A 25,106-nucleotide genomic window follows, 5' to 3' on the forward strand; every position below is an offset into this window, starting at 1 on the left:
TTAGATTTTTCAATTTTTTAGACTTTGGAATGATTTATGAAATCTTCATACATATAAATAAGTTTATTAGAGAACAAGCATCACTTCCAAGTCTTTTTGTGGTACTCTAGGGGATTTAAACCACAGAAACTAACATTTAAAAAAAAAAAAAAGGGCCTCATCGTTTCCTCGAGCACTGTTGGAGAAGACCGAAAACTACTGACAATGCTAATTTTACATTGGAAAAAAAAAAAAAAAAAAACACCTCCCTCCCTCATCAATTCAAGAAAATACTCTATACCATCCCCAAAACATTAATTTTATACAGCCTTAGTGTTATATTTAGGTTGACCTGAATGTGAAATAAATATAATGTTCGCCAGCCGCCACAACTCGGATTTCCTCACGTGCAATGCAATGGTCTCATGTTGAAAGTCATTTTAAGGTCATGATAATTTGTGCATTTGAAATATCTCATATACTATATGAAGCATGTTCACATTAAAGTCCCATTCAGTGATCCCAGCGAAAGTGTAAAAAATTAAAATAAATTGAATTGAATATACTAAGTAAATTGAATTTGAACCACACAACTTGTAGGCCTAAATATACCGACGGAAATATTTTTCGATGACAGAAATTGTGAATGGGTGACCCCAATTTTTGCCCGTATTGAAGGCTCTGGAATAGTTGTAACTTGGGGACCGTTCTCAAACAATTGTAGGGGGGCCTGATGCAAAAAGGGGGCTCAAAAATTTTCACCCCCCTAAGGGGGGCCTGAAAAAAATGACCACAAATATTTCTGGGAAAATTGAGGGTTTTTTTTTTGCATGAGGCCCCCCCCTTACAAGTGTTTGTGAACGGTCCCTTATTTGGCTCAAAATTAAAAGGGACAATGTGATTAGTGAAAATAAACATTTAAATAGGAATCTATTCTTTCATGCAAAGCATTTATTATTGCTTTAAGGGTGCCATAAAGACGTAACACGTTTCAACATTTATGATAACACCTAGGGTAAAATACACAGTCCTCTCTCTGGCCCTCTTGTCCTTTCCATCTTTTATCTCCAGAAGGACACATGGCATGATAACATAAACGTATTTTATTGGAAACTAATTGATAAGCAAAGTTTGTTTAACGAACACTGGCATTTTAGCATTTTAGGCCTACAGCAATCACCACGTAAATGTGTCCGTCTTTTATTTTAAGGACCCTGAGCACACCCTGCATGAGTGAGAAATGGGAGGATAGTTATCATAGTTTTGATCCCGGGTTTTGATAGGGAAAATTGAAAAAAAAAATGCCCCCTGATCCTGATGTATATGCCTATACATCTTTAAAAAGCATGAAGGTGGTACTGCACTCCTGATGAATTTTGTGACTAATTTTGCATTTTCTCAAAAAATAACTACACACTGTTTACAAAGGTTATGTATAATATAGGGACAAGGAAGCCACTGAAATTCCAGTGATTCAAGACAAGTGGTTCATTAATAGGGCATAAGAAATGAGGTATAGCGGTACCTCTTTTCTTTCATAAATAACGTACCGCTTGTCTTGAGTCACTGAAATTCCATAGTATAACTGGATTCTTTGCCCTGCGTCCCTTATAAGGGACGCACCATTAGACTTCTAGGGGGGTGGAGGAAGTTGGGGTCGGGGCAAGATTTTTTTTTCGCTGCCAAAGGCGGCGAAGTTGTGTTTTTTTCGCCGCCAAAGGGGACAAGTTTTGGTTTTTTTAATTTTCATGCATTTAAGGGCTGGGGTATGAACGTTTGGAGAGTATTTATTTTGGGACATCAGAGCACATCAGACATATCGAATTGCATTCTGAATACGAGAAAGAATGTCATTCTGATATCAAATAATTTTGATTTTTGAAATTCGCAATTTAATACACATTTTATGGCAAATCATTAAAATTGATATTTTTGATATTTAACAGCTTGAAGTAAACTTTATAAATCTGATGATTTATACTTAAAGTGTATGTAGGTGGGATGAAAAGCCGACGATCAATTGAAAATTTTGACCTTTCGTATTGAAGATATGGATTTTTTCCCAAAACACCAAAAAAAAAAAGGTCTTTTTGGAAAAAAATCCATATCTTCAATATGAAAGGTCACAATTTTCAATTGACCGTCGGCTTTTCTTCCCTGCTACATACACTTTAAGAATCATTAGATTTATATAATTTACTTCGAGGACTGTTATATATATATCAAAAATTTGAAAAATATCAAATTTTTATAATTTGTCATAAAATTTGTATTATATTGTGATTTTCAAAAATGAAAATTATTTGATATCAGAAAGACATGCTTCGTATTCAGAATGCAATTCGTAGATAGGTCTGAGGTGCTCTCATGTCCTACAAAAATACTGTCGAAACGCAATAAACGCTCATTTTAGATCCCTTAAATACAGTTTGGTGAGGAATTTTTTTTTTTTTTTTTTGGTGTTGGTAGGGAAAGTTTTTTTTTTTGCCCACTAGGCCTATCGATCGCCACATACTAGTATTGAAATTTACTTGCAAAGTTTGTTCAACCCATTTGATTTTATACAACACTCATTTTTTATGCACAGCAGATAGCAATAAATCAACACTATCTATAATATTATTAGAGCATGCTGAATAACCGTATCTCTATAAATAGTTCATCACTCGGATTAGACTGCTCTGCATTCCCCTTTTTGATAAACAATTCATACCATTCCATGCATAAAACACAACACATCCCCAGTGACTGCCCTGTCCAGAGCATTTTTCCCATGGATAGCTAGCTGTCGGATCAGAACAGGTCATTGGTGGATTTTCCATCAGAGGGATTAGAGGGATGATAAATTAAAATGGTTTACTACAGTAGACTACACTCGGATACGTCAGTACACATTTCCCCCGACATTTTCGTCTCGCAGCTGATAGCTGCTGATGTGCCCAGCTCATGATGGTTACATTACGGTGAAGTTCACATTCATCATCATGCATCACCATCTACGTCCTACAAAAAATGTCAGACTGAGCTGAGGTGTTAACACGCCCACACTGGAACATAATATGCCTACCGGGGGGGGGTGGTAATTTCTCCAATATTTTGATAATGTTGACTCCTGTGTGGGTTTCTGACCAATAATTAACTCCTATTTGCCCATTTTAGCCTAAAAGTGCCAATTTTTGTGCTCTTTTTCCGAATTTCGATTGGTCCAGATGGGACACGGCCCCAAAATTTTAAGGGCCCTCAAAAGGACTCTTTTACATTGTAGGCCTATTGTTATTTAAATGCGTGGTTAAAAAATATATTGCACTTTGACAAAGTTTCTGCATGGGCCTGCCGCCTGACCCCCTCAGATATATGGGGTATTTGGTACCAGTTGGGGGAAGGGGAAAAGCTGCACTAGTAGTTGACATCACGGACTACACAAAAATGCCTGATAGCAATTGAATTGAATTGAGTTATATAATTCCATACAATGGTATTGACGTGAAGGGAACAAAAAATCGATGCGTTTTTATCCCGGGGTTCCGACAGTTTTATAAATTTTGTGGGTCCATAGGCCTACGCGAGAGGCGAGACCGCTTCTGTAAAAATGCCAACGTTATTCTTATCTTTATGTTTAGGCCTACATTGCCACTTCTTTCACACCCCCATATGCATACACATCATAATCACCCGGCCATCATTCAGAACATTCCCACAACGGAATAGTTGTATTTTGCCAATCGACTTTAGTCATATAGCATCCCTGCCCTGGTCATATAGTAGGCCTACTCGTATCATAATTCTTGATGGGCAGGGCATGGGCGTTATGTAGGTGTGTTCAGTTGTCCTCTTCCTTTCAGGGTCGCATGGCTAGTCTGTAGCCAAGCTCTTTAGACATTACTGTAGAATGTATCATGGACCCCTCTCATCCCAAGGACACATTTGTTTACTATGTTTGGCGTTCCGGCATGGAATGGGCTTGTTTTGTTAGCCCTAGTATAGGGCCTTTTTACTGAGGTGATCCAAAACCATGCTAGGCCTATATCATAAAACCTGGCTATGTCCAGAGAGCTGCTGCCAGTGACTGCTAATTTTTCTCGGGGACAGCGGTTAGTGGGTTGTGAGCTGTCACTGGGCTTTTAGCAGTTCTCAGTATATAGCATGGTGTATATAATGTGTAATAAAAAAAGGCCCCGTGGTAGGGCTATGTTTTGTTATTAGGCCTATATTGATCTCATCCCAGAAAATTCTAGATTTCAGGTTTACAAAAATTAAGATTAAAATGGGACCTTACTGCTGAATAAAATTTTAGCAATTCGTTTTTCATTTTTAAGCATCTTGGACGTGCTACATGATCTTACAATCTCAGAAATATGTGACCATCCACCACAACTGAGCCCGGATGTCGCCAGTGCCACTATGGAGATATGCTCCATTGAACTTAACAATAAACAATAGGAAACAAAGGATTTATTGACTGTTTTATTGATTTTTCACTACTTAAATGTCAAATACTATTAGACATGATATAGGCCTACATCATTTTAAAGCTAATTTCAATCAGAATATTTTGGTTGAATATCTCAAAAATGATGATTGGCGACTTCAGGGCTCAGTTGTGCTGGATGGTCACATATGTGTTTGTATAGGCCCATCAAGGTTCACTTTGAAAAGAAAAACATTTCCCAAATCACCCCTGACAATAAAATTGGAAAGAGAACAAATCACAGCCTTCGAATCAATTTAAATCTGTGAAAGGATACATTCCATGAGTATAATAGTACCATGGCCATCCTTTATTATTGTCTGTGTTCACACGGGTAGCTGATACTCGGGAGTGCAGATCTGTGTTCAGAGTCAACTCGGAAAGTTGATGGTGTGGGTGGGTGGGGGGTGGTTTGTGTTGTAACTCACGATGTGCCATGCCGCTTTTAATGGGTCGATTTTTGCAAGAAACCCTTTATTAATGTATGTGTTCACTCGGGTGGCTGATACTCGGAGTGCAGATCTGTGTTCAGAGTCAACTCGGAAAGTTGGGATGGGTGGGGGGGGGGGGGTAACTCACGACGTGCCGCACCCCTGTTGAACCTATAGCCTATTTGTATACAACAATGTAGGCATACAGACACATTTTCGGAAGGAGCGCCGTTAAACTTGATGTGAATATACCGTGCAAATGATGCAGAACTCTATATAAGCACTGCAGCAGTGATAAGGTTCTATATAAAAGAACCTTAAAAAGTTCTATAAAGAACCTTAAAGATTTAAATAGGTCTATAGGCATATAGGGACGTTCTAATTAATTAATTCAGGGACTCGTGCATGTGAAGGGTCGTGTATCCTCATATATAATTATACATTTGGAAGGAACTGATTGTCTCAAATTGTATTTAAAAGACCCCAATGGTTTACGATAGGCGTACATAGAATATTTGTAGATGAAAGTATAATTTTAGTATTTATTAACGATACGGAGGCAAATCTCCGATTGCATGATAACTCTGAAATCCACAGTGCGGTGATGATCCCATTGAATTTTAATTAAACATTATGACGGACCATCGACGGCGGCAGCCCACGCAACTAACTGCAGTAGGCCTACTATACATCATGATGCATAACACGATTAAAACTATGTGCATAATAACAACTTCAAGTCATCAAATTTGTCATTAATTAGATCATTCTATCGCGCCATCACGGATGTCATACTACATAATATTATGAAGATATTGCCGTGTCCGGATCTCGCCTGCGCGTCTTCATGACTAGCTGTGACCTAAATAAGTACATATTGAACCTTGTAGGCCTAGACCTGCATCTATGACCTTTGTAGGCTCCATATACAATATAATATGCAGGCCTACACATAGGTCTACATACACAAGGAACACTGAAATGGCGAAATTGCCAAATCACGGCACATCTGAGACGAAATTAGAGGCACATCGCGCATGCACCCACTAAATTAACCATCCGAGGCAAATGACTGCAAAGCCGAGTTCGAAAATTGTGCATGCAATTTTACCACTGGTCACCAGAATCAGTAGGCCTAATACTAATACTTTCGGAAGTTAGGAGATATAGGGCCTATCTAAAACTTACGAGGCTTGCTGAGAAAAAAATCTTTATTGTTTGCCCGGGATTGTTTGACGATAAACGATGATGATATGATGAAGACGATAACGAAATACGTTTCAATAGGCCATCCCCGGACCATATGATAAATTTTATCGTTATTATTGGGGTATGAGGGAACATAGGCTTAAGAACCGTAATGGGTGGGCTTGGGGGATAAGCCCCCTCAATAATTTTGGTGCGGGGCTGTAACACCTTTCAGCCCCCCCCCCCCCACACACACACAATAATGACCCCGCTCGGTCATGATGATTATCACTATTATACTTAAAATACTACCAGTTTTATGCTGTATTAAATGTCAGTAATTCCATGAAGAATTAGTCGCATTTATAATGAACATTTACATGATCTTTTTGCGTGAATGCTTGAATGGGGCAACAGTTTATGTTATACACAAGTTTTAAAGAATTCGATTTTCCAGATATATCAGGTCACCTTCCTTTAATATGCAGGCAGCAAAAATAACCCAAATCCATGTCATTTCAATAAATATAAAGTTTTATAGTTTATAACTTCGAAAACAACGATTTGAAAGACACTTATTTGAGCTAAGCCGAAATTCAAATACTAGTATCCATGAAAGCATGGGCTTAATACATGCAATTAAACATGCATTTTGTTCTTTGCCCAGGGGTCCTATTTGTAGTTCAGAAAGTTACACATGGAATATGTATTTGACGCACGTTTCATAATTGATGCGAACTTCTTTTTTTTTTTACATAGTCATACCTTTGATATAAGGCCAAATAAAAAAAATAAACATGTTTCACGTCCCCTCGCGCTTCCGTTTTTGAGGTTTCTTCAATTATTTTTTATTTTTTGAAATTCAGTTATAACTTTTCAAAAAATATGTCTATATAGGAACTATTAGGAAGTAGAGATGCTTTCTATAGCCTTGTTTTATACACAAGAAACACTTTTTGGAAGGTTTTGAGATAATAAGAGGGGGATACCTCTCAGAACAAGAAATGAAAAGAGGCCTCCTCCTTTTTCCAGGCATTATTGTGTACGCTAAAACAGCTCTAATTATGGGTATTTACACTGATTTTGCGATAAAAAATAAAAAGCCCCCTCCTGCTCCTTTTTTTCAAAATTCCGGACGTGAAACATGCTTTTTATTTTTCTTGGCCTAATGCAAAGAATTGTCATCAGCGCCCAGAATTCCTTTTCCATAGTTTCAGGTTTTTGAATATTATTTAGAATCATATAACCATTCCCCTTCCCGGAATAAGTAGAACTGGGGAAACAATGTGCCAAATCCTCATTTGTCAATTTTTGTCCTTTAAATTGACAAGTTTATTTTTGGAACTGGCTCCATATTTTCGCACGAGCCTGCTATATGGTAGTGTGAACTTTCTGAATTTGAAGGAAAAAAATAATATTACAGACCACTTATTTTGCTTTGATGACTTAACATAGACGTAGATTGGGGGGGGGGGGGTTGAACACAAAATGACTATACGGGTATGTTCCCCCGGAAAGACCCCCTTTTGGATTTCACAGCTCCGAAAGACCCCTTAAATTTGACCAAAATAAAGCTCCGAAAGACCCTTGATTTTGATCATTTCAGCTCTACTCATTCATCACATTTATGTGAATACAGGGAATGGTCCGTACACCCCTCCCCATATTGACACCTTTATGTTGGTGTATGACCAAATTAATCTCATATTTGGACATTTTAGGCTAAAAGTGCAATATTTGTGCAAAACAGCAAATAGGTAAAGAAGAGTGGTCGTGTATATTTCATATCCTATTTGTTGCGATATAAAATCTTAAAGGTTTAAAATCAAAGTCTGAATGTAGGAGAGGCAGAAAAAGTGAGAGATGGAGAGAAAGGGAGGAGAACTGAATTGTGGTGTTCCACAAGGATCGGATGTAGGGCCTATGTTCTGATATATGAAACTTGTAGCATTCACATGTCATTGATAAGTGTTGGTGTGTGTGATTTGATTTCTTTGAACAGGAAATGAAAACGTTTTTGGTATCTATAGAGGGAGAAAAAGTAAGAGATGGAGAGAAAGGGAGGAGAAAATGTGGTGTTCCACAAGGATCGGATGTAGGGCCTATGTTCTGATATATGAAAACTTGTAGCATTCACATGTCATTGATAAGTGTTGGTGTGTGTGACTTGATTTCTTTGTACAGGAAATGAAAAGGTTTTTCAACCAGTCTAATTATGACAGAAGAGGTGAATACCTGACTGACAATGCCCTCTTGTGGTTGTGGTCCTTTACCGTGTCATTCTATTGCGTTGGAGGTGCGTTAGGTGCTTACACATCCAGCTACTTGGCTGATAGGCTAGGAAGGTGAGTATAGTAGGCCTATAGCCAGTGGCGTACCGTGGCCACCCCCATCATCAATTTGACCGCCCCCATCATCAAGCCTGAAAAGGTTCACCCAATATTTTTGGATGGTTTGGAAAAGTGCAGAGCATAAAAAAGGATAGGCACTTGACAACATAATGTTTATGTACCAAATATTTCTTGCAGATTAATTCGTGTAGCATAAATCGTCAAATTTGAATTTCGTTCTGGTATACCAGAACGAAATTACAATGTCAGTGGCCTATGGAGCTGTGTAATGCACAATAATCATGCATAACTCGCAAATGCAAAATTGGAATCAACTGAAATTTTTGGAATAAGCTTTTTCGTGGATATCTACTGAAAAATGTCATAAAATGAGGATGCTAGGATCACGAAATCCTTCTTTACTTTAATTAACCCGTTGCTCTTGTAGTATAGAATTTGCCTAATTCTAAGGCACCAGAGCCAAATTTGTTTGATCTTTAGATCGCCCGTCGATGCTGCTTCGATGCTTGTTATTTTATCAACTATAGGGTCCACAACTTATAAGGTCCCCCTAAAGACTTTTTAAAATAAATCGAAAAATATTTGACAAAATGCAAACGTGTAAAAAAGGTATGGGTAACCGTATTTGTTTTACACATAACCAAATTATAGCGTCACATATCATTGCGTTCAGTCGCAATGGTTCATTATGTACAGTGTTAAAAGTTGCATCTGAGTCCATAGAGTCAGGTCTATACATGTGTTTGTTGAAGAAAACCTGACTGCTATGGACTCAGGTGCAACTTTTAAAACGGCCTCTTTTCTTACACAATCATTATGACTGAACGCAATGATGTGTGACGCTATAAATTGGTCCACTTGTGTAAAACAAAAAGGGCTATACCGGTACATATCTTTTTACATTTCGTAAAATATTTTTTGTCTTGTTCTAAAAAGTATTAGGGGGGAACGTATAAGTTGTGGACCGTATATCAACTAATTAATCAGAAGTAATGGTAAAATTATATTGGACAATGCATTCGGGAATGCATTATGTACAAAGATTTTAATGTTACAACAATTAAGAATAGCTAATGGATCGACCGAGCATCAATAAGATAAAACTAATTTGTTCCTATTACCAACTCATCTTGATGTGTCTTTTTTTGTCTGCAGGAGGAATGCATTAGTTGTAAACAATGTATTCTCAATCATAGCATCCATCATGTTCGGTGTTAGTCTTGTAGCTAATAACTATGAGATGATTATGATAGCTCGCATTATCTATGGATTTTATGCCGGTAAGTGTGTTTGTCCATTTTACTTTGATAGCAGGGTACCGGGGGGGGGCTCACTTCAATATAAAATGGATATAGGTGTATGGCTTACACTTTGACAGTAAGGGGCATTCAGTGAGAGCAAAATATAAAAAATATGGGGTCGTTGGGTGAGAATACAATTTGTGGCATTGGGTGAGAGTAAAATGTACAAAATATGGGGTCATTGAGTGAGAGCCGGACCATTTCTACCTAAATTAGTGGGGCATTGGGTGATATTATGGCCTTTTTTTAATGGGATCTTTGGGTGAGCCAAAAGAAGCCTCGAATATTGAATTTCTAGTTCTAAATGGTTTCAAATGGCTATGTTATTTCAAAATAAGCAACAAAATCATTGATTTTTACTGTTCAAATTGAAACTAGGGTCTTTGGGTGGAATGGAAAAGTAAGGGGTCTTTGGGTGATAGAGTGTTTTCGAAAAACAAAATATATATATGGGGTCTTTGGGTGATAGCGATGCTGAAAAAGGGAGTCTTAACAGCCCTACATACGCGTCGCCTCCAAAGTAGTAGTGCCCCCCCGGCAGGGTATAATAACAATTTTTTGTCTGCCTAAATCATGGACTATTTGACTAAAAACTGAAATATTTGGGATTTCCTGGATCAATGCAATATATACTATATTATTATTTCTTAAACATCTTTATGAACAAAAATGTCCATAAAATAGGCAGCACCTAGAGTCTTGATTTTTGCAGGGTTTACATTTTTTTAGTTTAATTAATTAAGTACATTATAATTGAGGAAAAAAAACAACCAGAATTTTGAAAAATATTGAGGGCGTCCACATCAAATGTTACAATATGGCTTTAATTAGTCTTATATCAAATGAGGTTACCTGAATGGGTGCAAGCACATTGACATTTTTCCTACCCAGTGACAATTATTTTTGTGCATTCTTTTTTCAGGTACTGCAATTACAGTAGTACCGCTGTATCTCAGCGAGATATCGCCGGTTAATCTACGTGGTGCTATAGGAACATGCCATCAGTTGATGACCACTCTTGGTATATTAATTTCTCAGGTAAGTACAGCTGGTGTACCCCAAGGTTCAGTTCAGGGTCCACTCCCACATTGAGAGAGATATATCACCTGTAAATCTCTTTGGTGCTATAGTAACATGCCATCAGTTAATGATCACAGTACAGTTGGTTAATACACTGGTGTACCCCCAAGGTTCTATTTAGGGTCCACTCTCATATTGGGATACTTGTGATAAATATTGGATAGTAAAAGCTGCTTTATTAGTTTAACATGTCTATTAATGAAGAAAATGCAAGCCCGTATTTTAGCAATGTGACATACCTCGGGGTACTCAGTACAAATGACCATACAAATGGGTAGCATTTTCGGCCTTTTGGTATATGCAGAGATGCCAATAATATACATCCAGAAAATAGGGAGGATTCAAACAAAAAATAGGGGTGTTTTCAAAATTACATTCAACTTCAAGGGCATAAAACTTGCCAGAATTATAAGGAGGTTGCCAAATTTGTGTGTCAAAATGGACAAAAATGTTTACAAAAATAGGGAAGGTTGGCATCTCTGTTTATCAATGACCCTGTTTTCTAGGCCAATTTTGGTATATGGATGGGTATTTTTGAGGGAGGGTGAGTTAGCGCAGCGGTAGTTCCCTCGCTTTGCACCACTGAGGTCCCGGGTTCAAGCCCCGGTGAGGCCCAAGGACTCATGTGCACTTGGTTTATCCCAATTCCATGCTCGCTCTTGCAGGTTTTCTCCGGGATCTCCGGTTTCCTCCTGTATCGCAAAAATCGGTGATTAGTTGTTTGGTTATCAAAAACTTCCTTCACCCAATGGAATTTGGGAGCTGCACAGATAATTGGTGGATGTTACAATCTAAATGCGGATAGGTGTGCGCTGCCGTTCGGCAGCAACCTAGTTGATGCGATCTGATTGTGATGATTCACCATTGCAGCGAAATTACAGCTCTGGAGAAAGGTGCTTTATAAATCCAAAATGTATTTATTTATTTATTTATTATGGGTCCTTTTTTCTTTCTCATTTTTTTCGGAAAATAGCCTAATTTTGCTTAATCTAGCCAAAATTTTGGGGGAAATTTGTAAAAACTAAGACAATTTGGGTTAAATTTTGACTTTTGGTATATTGATGGGTGCAAATTTCTTGGAATATTGGTATATTAATGGTTCCACTTTCAAAATCTGTGGCACACCCCTACGAAAACCAAACTTGAGTACCCAAGCTTACCACCAAGTCCATAAACTTTGGCTATTTGTAAGAGGTAGTTATTTTGTGCTGCCTTTAGCATAATTATTTCCCAAGGAAACAATGTAAATATATGTAATTCCCTCTTCAATAACATCATGAACATGTCTGATCTAAACAGGCTTTGCCAAATTCATAGAATAAGCTAACAGATGAAGTTATGTATGAACAGTAATAGTTCGTCTCAAAGCCCCCGCGCGCATTGGTCAAATCGCTCTTTTTTTGCGTGTTATTAATTTTTTTCCGCTGGTTTTTTTTTCAGATCCACTACGCTAAAATCTCACATCTGACATCGCCAGATGTCAAAATAGCCTAAATCGTAATTCCCATAAAATTCTTCATCTTGAACACAGTGAAACCTCCTTGAGAGATGAAAAGGTGGTCTATTCTTGTCAAAAAGCTCATCCCACAGATAACAAACATTAAAAAACTCTCAAAAACGCATTAGGTTTTAACTTTAAGGGATCTGGATTGAGCGTTTCGACAGTATTTTTTGTGGGACATGAGAGCACATCAGACATATCAAATTACATTCTGAATACGAAGAATGTCTTTCTGATATCAAATAATTTTCATTTTTTGAAATTCACGATATAGTACACATTTTATGACAAATTATTAAAATTTGATATTTTTCACATTTTGGTTATATAACAGTCCTCGAAATAAATTTTATAAATCTAATGACAAATTCTTAAAGTGTATGTAGCTGGGAGGAAAAGCCGACGATCAATTGAAAATTTTGACCTTTCATATTGAAGATATGGATTTTTTCCCAAAAAGACCTATTTTTTTTTGTGTGTGTTTTGGGAAAAAATCCATATCTTCAATAACTGAAGGTCAAAATTTTCAATTGATCGATTTACTTTTCACCCCACTTACATACACTTTAAGTATAAATCATCAGATTTATAAAGTTTACTTGAGTACTGTTAAATATCAAAAATATCAATTTTAATCATTTGCCATAAAATGTGTATTACATGCTAATTTCAAAAAATCAAAATTATTTGATATCAGAAGGACATTCTTCGATTCAGAATGCAATTCGATATGTCTGATATGTGCTCTAATGTCCCACAATAAATACTGTCCAAACGTTCATACCCCACCCCTTAAGAGCTTTGACACGAACAGTTAAATTTAGATGGCCCAATAGGTGAATGAATGTCGTGGGGATCCCCAACCAGGCATGGTACATGTGACTTCTTGTTTTGTAGGCCCTCTCAACTAGCTGCTATGTGCAGCCATTAACATAAAAAAGTATAAAAAAAATGGAAGGCAGTTGAAGCTGTCTCCACATTTGCGATGCTAAAACACTCTGGGTAGGGAGGGGTTTTGGCTCATATTTATTTGGTTTCTTGCTTTCTAATAGTCACACATGGTTCCTCACGATCAGGTGTTGGCCCACTGACAGTTAATTCTCATCTTTTTTATTTTCACTTCAGGTGCTTGGTTTGTTTGCTTTACCAAACGATGATCAGTGGCCCATAGTGCTTGCATTGACAGGTGTTTTCAGCGTCTTCAATTTGGTTACAATGCCATTTTGTCCAGAGAGTCCCAGGTGGTTTCTCATCAACAAGAATAAACCAGAAAAAGCTAGAGAAGGTATGTAATCATTGTGGTTTCAGAAAAAGATGAATAATTTGATATATAAACGAAAATCTAAGTTAAAATTAGTGTGATATAGATGTTGGTATTGCCCAGGTCTAGAATTGAACATTATGCGATCAACCAAAATCAGAAATCCAAAAACTCGGAAATATTGATTTTGAGATATAGCCAAACAAATGACATATTTCCTTTTGTTTCCTGTTGTTTTGGAAACTCTTTAATTGCTCATATCTTTGGAACTGGATGTTCAATTTCAACAGGATTTTCTGCAAAATCCAGATTTGTAAATGCTTTTTACTATCCGATAAGAAACTGAAAATTTAATATTTCCGAGTTCCGACTGATTTTGCTTGATCGCATGATTCGCACCACATGATCATCCTAACATTTCTTCTATAAAAACTTGCAGCTCTAGAGAGACTTTGCATATAGAATAAAAGTTACCACAAAAAGCAGAATAATTTGATATAGACACGAAAATCTATGTTAAAAATAGATGTGTATATTAGTGTGATAGCTGTTGGTCCCCGGGGGGTACTCAAGTTTATTTTGGTAGGTATGTGCCGCTGAGAATTTGAAAGTGGACCCATAAATATACCAATTTTTCAAGAAATTTGGACCCATTGATAGCTATTGATATACCAAAAGTCAAATTTTTCGACTATATTTAATCCAAATTTTCTTAGTTTTTACAAATTTTCGCAATTGTTTTTTGAAAATTTCGAAATTTTGGCTAGATTGAGGCAAACGGCTATTTTTCTAAAAGAAAATTGAAAAAAATTTGAAAAAAGGACCCATTCATATACCAAAATTGGTTTAGAAATAGGGGTCATTGATATACCAAAAGGCCGAAAATGCTACCCATATTAGCGGCATGTCCCCGTATGGTCATTTGTACTAAGTACCCCCCTGGGCTGTTATTGGTATTGCCCAAGTCTAGAATTGAACACTTTAATGTTTTGTTACAGCTCTAGAGAGACTTCGCGGCGCAGGTGAAGATATCGAGGATGAGATCCAAGAGATGAAGGATGAAGCAGCTGAGCATGAAAAACTGGAAAAGATTGGAGTCTGGGAAGTCATTACACTGAAGAATCCTGACTGGAAGATGCCACTTATAATCTGTATGATGCTACATGCTGGACAACAATTGTCTGGTATTAATGCTGTGAGTATAGCACTACAGTTTGTTTGGCTTATAGCCGCAAAAAAATTAGACACATCGTGTATATAGTCTTTGTCAAAGACTGACTCGCAATAGTATCGGACTCGCGATCAAGGGGGGATGAGCGGCCCGCGACGAGTCATGGTTTCCGAGAGTGTGTGGTTCCCAGTAGTTTCTCTCCCTATGGATAATATAGGTACACGGTCTGTAACACAGACTACCTTGTATATTGATTGATATAGAATTGCATGAACGCAGTTGGGTGCAGCACTAGGCTAGTTACACGTTGCGTAATGCGAGACTGGGGTCAAACTTGTATGAATTTACGAATGTATGAGCGTAAGTTGGAACTTCATCAAGGGCTTAGACAGCCAGCCGTGTAGGGAATGTTTTACACACCCACATTTGTAAGTACACATCCAATTTTTGCCCACAGGGTCTATACTTTGTACTCAAATCTTACAATTTACACACCCAGTTTTTTGAATTTACACTCCCTAACCTTCAAATCCTGCCTATGACCCTGGACTTCATTGACGCATGCGCATGAGTTACAAAAACCCTCAAAACCCTGAAATATCATAAAAGTGGCATAATTATTATCTGCAAACAGGAGTGAAAATGTTCCAAGAAAATGCTCAAAGTATTAACTGTGATGAAGATTTATTTCATGATTGACATGCATGTAATATGTGACCGTGCACCACGATTGAGCCGTAAATTCGGCCCCTGGTCAATTAAGTTTTATTTCGTGTTTAGAAAATATATATCATAAGCTTTAAAAATTCAAATGATATTCAGAAGCGGGGTTATGGTTTGTTGAACTTTGCTCCTTCAACAAAATGGTACCTTTTTTCGGTTCTACATGTGTCTCTTTTTCCACATTGCTGGTAAAAAATATCAAACAGTCATAATTGGCGGACGGCGGTCATTTAAATCATCCCCAAGTCAACAAGGTTCAGGATTGTCCTCTCATTGTTAATTGTTGATTATACATACCTAGACAAAATACAATGCTTTGTAACCCACAACTTAAACAGGATTTAGCCAAAGCAAACAAAGACCAGAGCTATTTAAGAATTCTATAGAAATAGGTAGAAGCTTATCCTCTTCAACAAAATGAGATACATGTCGCACCTATGAATACGACCTTCATGCACATTTTACACTGTAACTCAGAATACAATTTAGGACTGACATTTACGGCTCATTCGTCGTGTACGGTCACATATAGAGATGTTTATAATAACCAATGCTTCTTATGGATGGGGTAAATTAAGTAAATTCCTTTTTGGCCCTGTGTGCTATTGGGCCCCCTGGCCAGTGGCCCTTGCCCATTACACCCCCTCCCCTGCCGCATGTCAAATATTATCCCCCATAAAAGTTGCCTTTACCCAGTGGCGTGCGCAGCACATTGAAAGTGGGGGGCCAGGTTGTTCGGTTCCCCTGAATGGAGTCTGATTAGGAGTAAAGGTGCGGGCGAAATCAGTCATTTCGGGGGAAATGACTGATTTCCTCCAAATGACCTCCCCCCCCTTTGCGCACGCCACTGCCTTTACCCCCTTTGAAAAATCCCCTGCCCCATAGTGTTGAGGAGGCTTCACCTACATTCTCTCAGACATACATTCATAAACGACTCAACAAATATGTGTGTTTTCTCTTTGTACAGATATTTTTCTACTTGGATAGTATCTATAGATTAGCTGGTATGACACCAGATCAAGTTGCTTATGCTACAGTAGGAACTGGTGCAATCAACGTCATCATGACTGTAGTCTCGGTAAGCTTTTAATTTGGTATAGTATAAAGCCTCCAGGGGGTTATGCTACAGTAGGAACTGGTGCAATCAACGTCATCATGACTGTAGTCTCGGTAAGCTCTTAATTTGGTATAGTATAAAGCCTCCGGCGGGGGGGTATACTACAGTAGAAACTAGTGCGATCAACGTCATCATGACTCTAGTCTCGGTAAGATTTTAATTTGGTATGGTGTACTTCCAGGGGTGGTTGAAGGGTATTGGGGGGGGGAAGCTATGTGGTCCTTGGAGGGCACGATATAAATGCTTGATTGTATTGTATTGTTATGCTATAACTATTCCAGAAATTTTCCACAACCCCCCTCCCCAAAGATGACAAAGTTAAATTTAAAGAGAAAATGGGGGATTTCCCATGAGTGATTTCGCAAAATTATATTTGATTTCCCAAGCACTCATAACATAACAGTGTTTTAGGGTGTACATTTGGGAATTGGGATTTTTATATGCATTTACACCAAAAAGCCATGGGAATTCCCATTTTTTTACATTCCGATGTACATCTGGACGGGAAATGGGATGTTTTTTGACATTTCATGATGGGATTCACGATGTCATCTTTGGGGGTATGTAGAAAATTTCTGGAAAGGAAGTATGGGACAATTTTTTCAAAATGCTTTTTTTGGCTTAGTTACATGTAGGTCTTCAAAAAGTAAATAAATCCATTAGGCGAACGTTTACAGTGCATTGACAGTCCAGTCGCTAACCTTTGTTTAAATATTATTGCAGTCATCTCATCTCGTAACACCCAAAGAATTAAGGTATCAGTTATGTTCACCCCTGTATACCCTAAACAAAGACAAATATGTCAAAATTACAACCAGCAGCCAATACCTGTACCGTACCCGGGGAGGGGGGGTCACTTCAATATGAAATGGATATAGGTGTAGGGCTGGCACTTTCGCACTAAGGGGCATTAGGTGAGAGCAAAATGTAAAAATATGGGGTCATTGGGTGAGAACATGACCTTTTTTTAAAATATAATCTTTGGGTGAGAGCCGAAACAGCGCCACGGAGACCTCGAAAATCGAATTTCTTGTTCTAAATGGCTTCAAATTTCTTTGTTTTGTCAAAATAAGTAACAAAATCAGTGATAAATGGAAGTTGCTGTTCAAATTGAAACTGTAAGGGTCTTTGGGTGACAGAATGGAAAAATAGGGGGTCTTTGGGTGACAGAGCATGTGTTTGTAAAAAAATATGGGGTCTTTGGGTGCCAGCGATGCTGAATAAGGGGGTCTTAACAGCCCTACATACACGTCACCTCCAAAGTTGGAGTGCCCCCCCCCCCGGGACCTGTACGGCTGTACCCTTGATTAGCTGATGTTAAGACCTCATTTCTTGAAATTGGTTGAGAATAAAACAAATGGTTTTGTGTACTTGCTTTTGTGTACAAATCAATATGGAATGATGGAGCAATGTGCAACTCTTGAATTTGCCTCTTCCTTGTAAATTTGAATGCCCGGGTTTGTTCCGATTTTATTTGTTTACCAAAACTTTAATAATTGTTCCTCCCCCAAGCTTTCAAAATAAACCGTGTCCTGAGCCCTCTTTTTAACTAGCCAATGAAAGAGATATAAAGCATAATGTGCATTATTTTCATGACTTATGCTGTTTCATCATATTTATAGCACACATAAGTGTGCGACCATGCATGTATACAACACAAAAGATCATAAGTGATAATCGTGTTAAATAATCAAAACGTTGATCTGGAAACCTCAAAGGGCGGCAATTATGATTGTACAATAGAATGCGTGCGAGCTTTCTCCTTCTCTACTACCTCCATGATCTGAGCTAACTGATGCGGATATTGGCAGCTAATTATAACATATCTTTGTTTAAGGTATACAGGGGTGAACATAACCGGCACCATACTTCTTTTGCTGTTGTATAATGGCTTCTATATGGATCAAACGCGGGGGTACTCAAGTTTGGTTTTGGTAGGGACGTGCCGCTGAGATTTTGTAGACCCATAAATATACCAATTTTTCAAGAAATTTGGACCCATTGATATACCAAAAGTCAAAATTTTCGGCCGAATTTACCCAAAATTGTCTTAGTTTTTACAAATTTTGGGGAAATTTTGGCTAGATTAAGGAAAAATTGGGCTGTTTTCAGAAAAAATTGAGAAAATTTTGAAAAAGGACCCATTCATATAAAATAGGCTTTGAAAAAGGGGTCATTGATATACCAGAAGGCTGAAAATGCTACCCATGTTTATGCACGCCCCCGTATGGTCATTTGTACTGAGTACCCCCGGATCAAATACACATATCTGAATAAGTACACACAGTCTGTACAATGGTGTTTTCCTAAATTAATATACAATATTTTATTGTATTTATTATTAGCACTTTCTATAAATATACCGAGTCCATGAAAATATTTTCATTTACAAACACGATAATACTGTTTAATATGATTTATGTTATAGCTAACACAAATTTAGTCCAATATTATTAAGTCCAATGTTACCTATAATATATACCAAATAAATGATTACTTAATTAGTCCCGCCAGTCTCAAGACCTGTGTGTTCACAGTTACATCAAATCAGATTTGGCACTATATTAGGCAAAATAAAAAAGAAATTATGTCTCGGACACATTTGGTAAAAAAGCTAAGTGCTATGCGTTTTTTTTTAAAGAATATGAGCTATGCGATATGCGACCTTTTATTTATTTATTTTTTTTACAGTCAAGGCACAATATTTATGTACTTTTTGATATTCAAATACAGAAACATAGTAATATATATACACAATGAATAGTTTTGTTTGTCTCTTTTACAATCATGGCAAAATACGTACAAGAACCAACCATCGCTATACGATACTGAAAAAAATGAACATGGCAAAAAAAATAAAATTACGGCCAACGCGTAGGGCTGAGCTCTAAATTGGGATTTCACATAGCAATGCGCGCGGGTGTCTGAGACATACTTTCTTTTTTTCTTGGCCTTATCAAACTTGTTTTTTTGACCAGCGATGTAATAACAAATTAAATCCTACACAACACATTTTATATACATGTATACTGGAACAACTTCTTTTCTTTCTGTAACTCATCTACACAAACTTCCATTGACTAGTTGCCAAAATTAAGCTACTTAAATGTTTCTAACACACACGGCAGCTGCTGTCTTTTGAGCTCGAGGTAGATATTCTGAATCTTCCTCATTATAGTAGGAATTCCAATTGAATGAACGCAGCTTTCAACAGCTACTCGATCTAACAGCAATCGTATATCATGTATTTCAAACTATAACGCAAACGCACGACCTTGGATACAATGCTAACCACTCACGATTGCGTTGGCATGGTTGGATTCACTTCCACGTTACTCACGCACAGTCGCACACGCTGGCATACATCGCGCAGTGTACGCAAAAAAAAGTCACACCATTGAAAGCTGCGTTCATTCAATTAGAATTCCTACTATAGATTTAATCTTTCCCTAGAGAGAAACTTTTTCATCCTTGACCTGGTCGACTTGTACCTGTACTCGAGTCCCAATTTCTGTACCCGTACCCATGGCTTCGGACCCATACTCATGCCCTGTTTTGACTCCTGACCCGGGACCCGTATTCATGACCTGCAACCCGTACCCGTACTCATGGTCCGGGACCTGTACCCGTACTCATGGTCCGGGACCTGTACCCGTACTCATGGGTACGGGTACAACTGAAACTGAAATATCATCAGTATGTACCAGATCTATCGAATTGCATTCTGAATACGAGGCACGTGCTTTATATCAAATAATTTGATATTTTTTAAAACTTTTGATATTTAACAGTCCTCATAGTTAACTTGATAAATCTAATGATATGTACTTAAAGTGTATGAAGATATACATTTTGTCCCCAAGAGACTTTTGGTGTTTTGGGGAAATAAATCCATATCTTCAATACGAAAGGTCACAATTTACAATTGATCACCGGCTTTTCATCTCTTAAGTAGGCCTACATATCATTCGTTATAAAGTTTACTTCGAGGACTGTTAAATATCAATTTTTAATCATTTGCCATAATATGTGTATTATATTGCAAATATCAAATAATGGGAATTATTTGATACCATTAGGACATTCTTCGTACGTGCTAGATCGATCTCATGTCCCACCAAAATACTGTGCAAACGTCTATACCCCAGCCCTTAGGCATATATCTTTCAAATGATTTTTGGCCCTTTGAGCCTGCAAGTTAGTATTATTGAGAACCACTGATGTAATTAAACAAACACACTTTTTGGACCTATACCTATACATGTAGTCATGTGTTATAAGATAGTAAGAATGGTTCACCCCATCTATGAGTACACCATAATTGTTAATCCCCAGGGGATGGGCGAAAATAAAACCCAAACAATATTTTGAGAAGTTTGATGATCCATGCATACAACCATACCCCCAGTGTTGACACCTGTATGTGGGTTTCTGACCAAATTAACATTATATTTGACCATTCTAGCATAAAATTTGCACACACAAAAATGACTCTTCACACATATATGTTCCACTTTGGCACCATTATTTCAGCTGCAATATGTAGGGGTGCATTTGTACCAACTTACTCTTACCAAAAGGTGCTGGATTCACTATTCAAGACATTTTTTCCAATCCCATCATGATCCCCAATCTCAAAAAGTAATGTACGCCACTGGTGTACACAAACAGTACACTTGCTTTGAAATACAGACATACAACTCCATCTTGATGTCTAGACAATATGCCATCCTTTCTAAAAAAAGATGTGCCTAATCCATGTAAATATCTATGAAGACACATCCGCATAATTTCTTGCCACCCAGCCACCGAAGTTAATTGATAAGGTACTAAAATAAAAATTCCCTTAAAAGGAATGGTCACTAACATGTAAAAATAAAAATTATATCATACCAGCACTAGTCTTTCAGGCTAGCAGTTGATGACGTGCCCTCATACCAATGTTAGTATAACCAACTTTCTCCTATACTATTCACACGCAGGTGGCGGTCATTGAGCGAGCTGGACGTCGTTTTCTGTTGCTGCTCCCCTTCTTCCTCATGGCCGTGTTCCATGGATGTCTCACCGTAACATTAACCCTACAGGTAAGACAGAAAAGAATAAGCTAATTAACACGAAGAATTTAAGGGTGGTCTTAACCCTGGAATTATGGAAACTTTTGGGCCCCATAACTGCTAAATTGTTGGTCTAAAGAATATACAAAGTATGCAATATTAGAATGGCAAAGACTTGATGAATTCGTCTGTGAGGCATTTTTTTCCTCCTCTGATTTCCCCCAAATTTCAAATATTTGGTCAAAATTAAAAATAAATAAAAAAAACATTCCTAGATATTTTTATCTAGTTTTTAAATATTAACAAATATTTCTCCAAATATGAGCATTTTGGTCCAAATTTGACCTCGCACATGAATTTATCAAGTCTTTGCCATTCTAAATATGTATACTTATATACTTTTGGCCAACAATTGATGCAAAAAGTGGACATTTTCGTAATTTTGGGCTTTTACTTGTGCAAGAAAATATTTGGGGGAGGGGGCAAATGTCCCCTGAGCCTTGTGTCCTCTTGCTCCTTACCTGCACATCATAGTATTCTCTTCTGATCAGCCCATTAGCTGCTGTCACTTCTCTCTTCTCCCATTAGAGGGCTCTGAAAAAGACAAATAGAAAAAGAAAAGTAGTTTTTATTTAAATACACACAAGGGGACACTGCCATACTACATTCTGTTATGCAAGTTTGTACTCCAATGAATGCATCAACACAAATAGGCAATACCAGCAAAAGTATTAGCCTCTAAGAACTATGATTGGTTACAAACAGGGCTATATAATGTATTGAACCAATCAGAGATATAGTAAGAATAGTCAGTAGGCCTGGGGGGATTAAGCTTAGAATGCTAAGAGCTCTATTTTGATTGGATACTCAGATGATTATATCATGTAATTAACCAATCAGTGGCTCTGTAAAAAGCGCCCATGGGGTTAATATCCTTATATGACAAAAATAATACCATATATGAGAATCCTGGGTGAGAATGCATCTAAAAATTGAAATTTGGTGCACACATTTATTCAATATTATTATTTCTATTGATCAGGAAACTGTTGACTGGTTGAAGTGGCTTAGTATGGCTTTCATTTTCCTCTACATTATTGCATTTGCCATTGGACCAGGTAAGGATAGAATGGCGCCCCCCTGTTGGTCAATGTTGATGTTGACTGACAGGCAAATTTAATGTTTGTGACAGTTTTTCCTCTAGATATCCGAGGAATCAGTCATTCTGTGACATGACTGGGCTTTATTTATGTATAATTTGGAAGACATGCCCTTAATCTCCCACACAGGGGGTGTAGATTTCAAATGAAGTCAACCATTCAGGCACCTGTTTGAAATATATACTCCCTGTGTGGAAGATTATTAAGTCATGTCTTATGTGTGGATGTATGGATTTCAACTGGAATAGCCTATTTTGTGCCCATTTTGTGTTCTTGTCAGTGGCGTAACTTTGGTTCAGGGTGCCCGGGGGCGAAAGTAGATCGGGTGCCCCTAACCAATGGTGTGCATGGTGCAAAGCCCCCCCACCCGGACAAAAAAATGAAAGAGAAAAGTGCTCTTCCGACAAAAATTGAAGGAGAAAATCGGGAACGCAAAGGAAAAGAAAAGGGACAAGAGGGAAGGAGATAAAAGAGGGAAGAAAAAGGGAAGGAGAAGAGAAAAAGGGGGAAAAGAGGAAGAAGAGAAAGGGAAAGAAGAAAAGAAAAAGAGGGAAGAAAAAGGGAAGGGAGAAGAGAAAAGGGAAAGAAAGAGGAAGAAGATCTATACTACATTCATTGTGAAATTTTGTACTCTGAACACTGGATTTTTAGCTTCTAATATGCCAAAAACCATGAGCTTCAAGGGGCTCCACCCCTTAACCCCCGCCGGGGCTTTGCCCCTGGACCCCACCCGTTTATCACTTCGCGGCAAGCCGTTCGCGATGCGCACATAAATAATACAACTTTTGGTCAAAAATTGGGAAATTTTTCAATCTTGCCCCCCCCGGAAGGTCAGGTCTGGTTACGCCCCTGACAAGAAGCCCGTTCTCCACCAAAATTCATCCCGATCATGGGCCAAAATAGCGCACAATGTCCCTATTATAAGCCCTTTCCACCCAGATCATGGGCCCAAATAGCGTAAAATACAAACATTTTGCTCGCTACGCCCGCACATTGTCTCAATAAAGCCTTTTTGGGAAGATCAAAGACTTAAATGTACATACTCTCTCTAAGAAAACCGGTATATGTATAATTCCCTCTGAAAATACCGGGTGAAAATTATGCAAACGCAAAATTGCTTTCGTTTTTGCCCTCAAATATTACCCCCCCCCCCCCACCAAGAAAGCTTGCTATGCCGTTGATTGAAAGCCATATCCCATATACCTACCGAATAACTTTTTAAAAAAAAGTGTTTCCGATCAAATTAATTTCATCTTTCAATGAACTTCATGTTAACAAAAAATGTTTTCATTCTCCAATGGCTTTACTTTTCAAGATTTATCACTAGCTGCAGGACGTAGCTAGAGGTTGTGGCGCCGTGAGCAAGAGTACAAAATACCCCTTCTTCCTAAAACAATTGAGCAGCTGGTATGCGCTTGAAATGTCAGGCTTAAATACCACTAATTTGGTATAATCATGTTGAATTTTGGTCTTTCAAATGACAAGTTAAGGTGCACTGCGCGCGAAGCGCGCGAAAATTTTTTGTTGAGGGGGGCACCCAAATGAAGATTAATTCTCTCCATGGTAGGTAAAGGTGTCCACCGTTCCTATAACAAAGTATTATCGTGTCGAAATGCATGTGTATCCAGGCCTAGCCCGGGTGCCCGGGGGCGCGGCCCCCCAGAGCCCATAGGAGTTACGCCACTGGTTCTTGTTTCTAAATACTTTACTGACCGTAAACCTAGTTGGACAGTTATACAGCTAAAAAAGCCAAAGTCGTGCAACATCAAACATCAAATGCAAAATCTGAATAAAAGTGCAATTTTAAGCAATACTGTACAAATACTCAAAACTTTATTGATGATAATATATAGATCTAGACCAGGCATGGGCAACTTATTTCATTATGATAATCCGAAGCCATGGCATATAAACATAGTTAAGAGCAGCAACTTGTGGATAATACGAGCATTTTAATAGCCAGCGAATGAATCCTTTCAAGCAACAATAGCAGTTATCCGATTCATGCAAGGTGTCAAAGAAATGACGAGTGGCTGGATTTTGAACACATTGAATTTTTGATAGTTCATGTAGGTGTAATACATATTGTTTTGCTCATTTTATTTTCCCCAGGACCTGTACCATTTGTGATCGTCCCCGAGTTGTGGGCCCAAGCTCCTAGACCAGCGGCTATGAGTATCTCTGTACAGACAAACTGGTTTTGTAATTTTGTAGTTGGAATCACATTTTCGTTTATACAAGTAAGTAACTATGCAATATTATTTATTTTACAAATTCGGCTAAAATACATCAAAAAGCAAAGTAAAATTACACAATACATA

The 25,106-nt window shown here is 37.9% G+C and overlaps 2 protein-coding genes across 3 annotated transcripts in view; one reads left to right on the plus strand and one right to left on the minus strand.

Annotated features, from left to right (window-relative positions):
* LOC140167888 (solute carrier family 2, facilitated glucose transporter member 5-like) overlaps positions 1–25,106 on the plus strand; it is a 64,211-nt gene that overhangs the window by 34,178 nt on the left and 4,927 nt on the right. For both annotated transcript variants that reach the window (XM_072191175.1, XM_072191174.1), the window contains 9 exons: positions 8,251–8,411; positions 9,573–9,697; positions 10,641–10,756; positions 13,425–13,584; positions 14,559–14,755; positions 16,422–16,532; positions 21,554–21,655; positions 22,668–22,743; positions 24,898–25,025. In XM_072191175.1, the coding sequence (XP_072047276.1) occupies positions 8,251–8,411; positions 9,573–9,697; positions 10,641–10,756; positions 13,425–13,584; positions 14,559–14,755; positions 16,422–16,532; positions 21,554–21,655; positions 22,668–22,743; positions 24,898–25,025 (1,176 nt within the window). The remainder of the gene's footprint in view (positions 1–8,250; positions 8,412–9,572; positions 9,698–10,640; positions 10,757–13,424; positions 13,585–14,558; positions 14,756–16,421; positions 16,533–21,553; positions 21,656–22,667; positions 22,744–24,897; positions 25,026–25,106) is intronic.
* Positions 21,537–25,106, minus strand: part of LOC140167889 (solute carrier family 2, facilitated glucose transporter member 3-like) — a 100,398-nt gene continuing 96,828 nt past the window's right edge. The window contains exons 13-14 of the mRNA XM_072191176.1: positions 22,147–22,219; positions 21,537–21,649 (exon numbers count right to left, since the gene is read on the minus strand). Coding sequence (XP_072047277.1) covers positions 22,181–22,219 — 39 coding nt within the window. The 3' untranslated portion in view covers positions 21,537–21,649; positions 22,147–22,180. The remainder of the gene's footprint in view (positions 21,650–22,146; positions 22,220–25,106) is intronic.

This window comes from Amphiura filiformis, chromosome 13, assembly GCF_039555335.1.
Source record: "Amphiura filiformis chromosome 13, Afil_fr2py, whole genome shotgun sequence".
NCBI lineage: Eukaryota > Metazoa > Echinodermata > Ophiuroidea > Amphilepidida > Amphiuridae > Amphiura > Amphiura filiformis.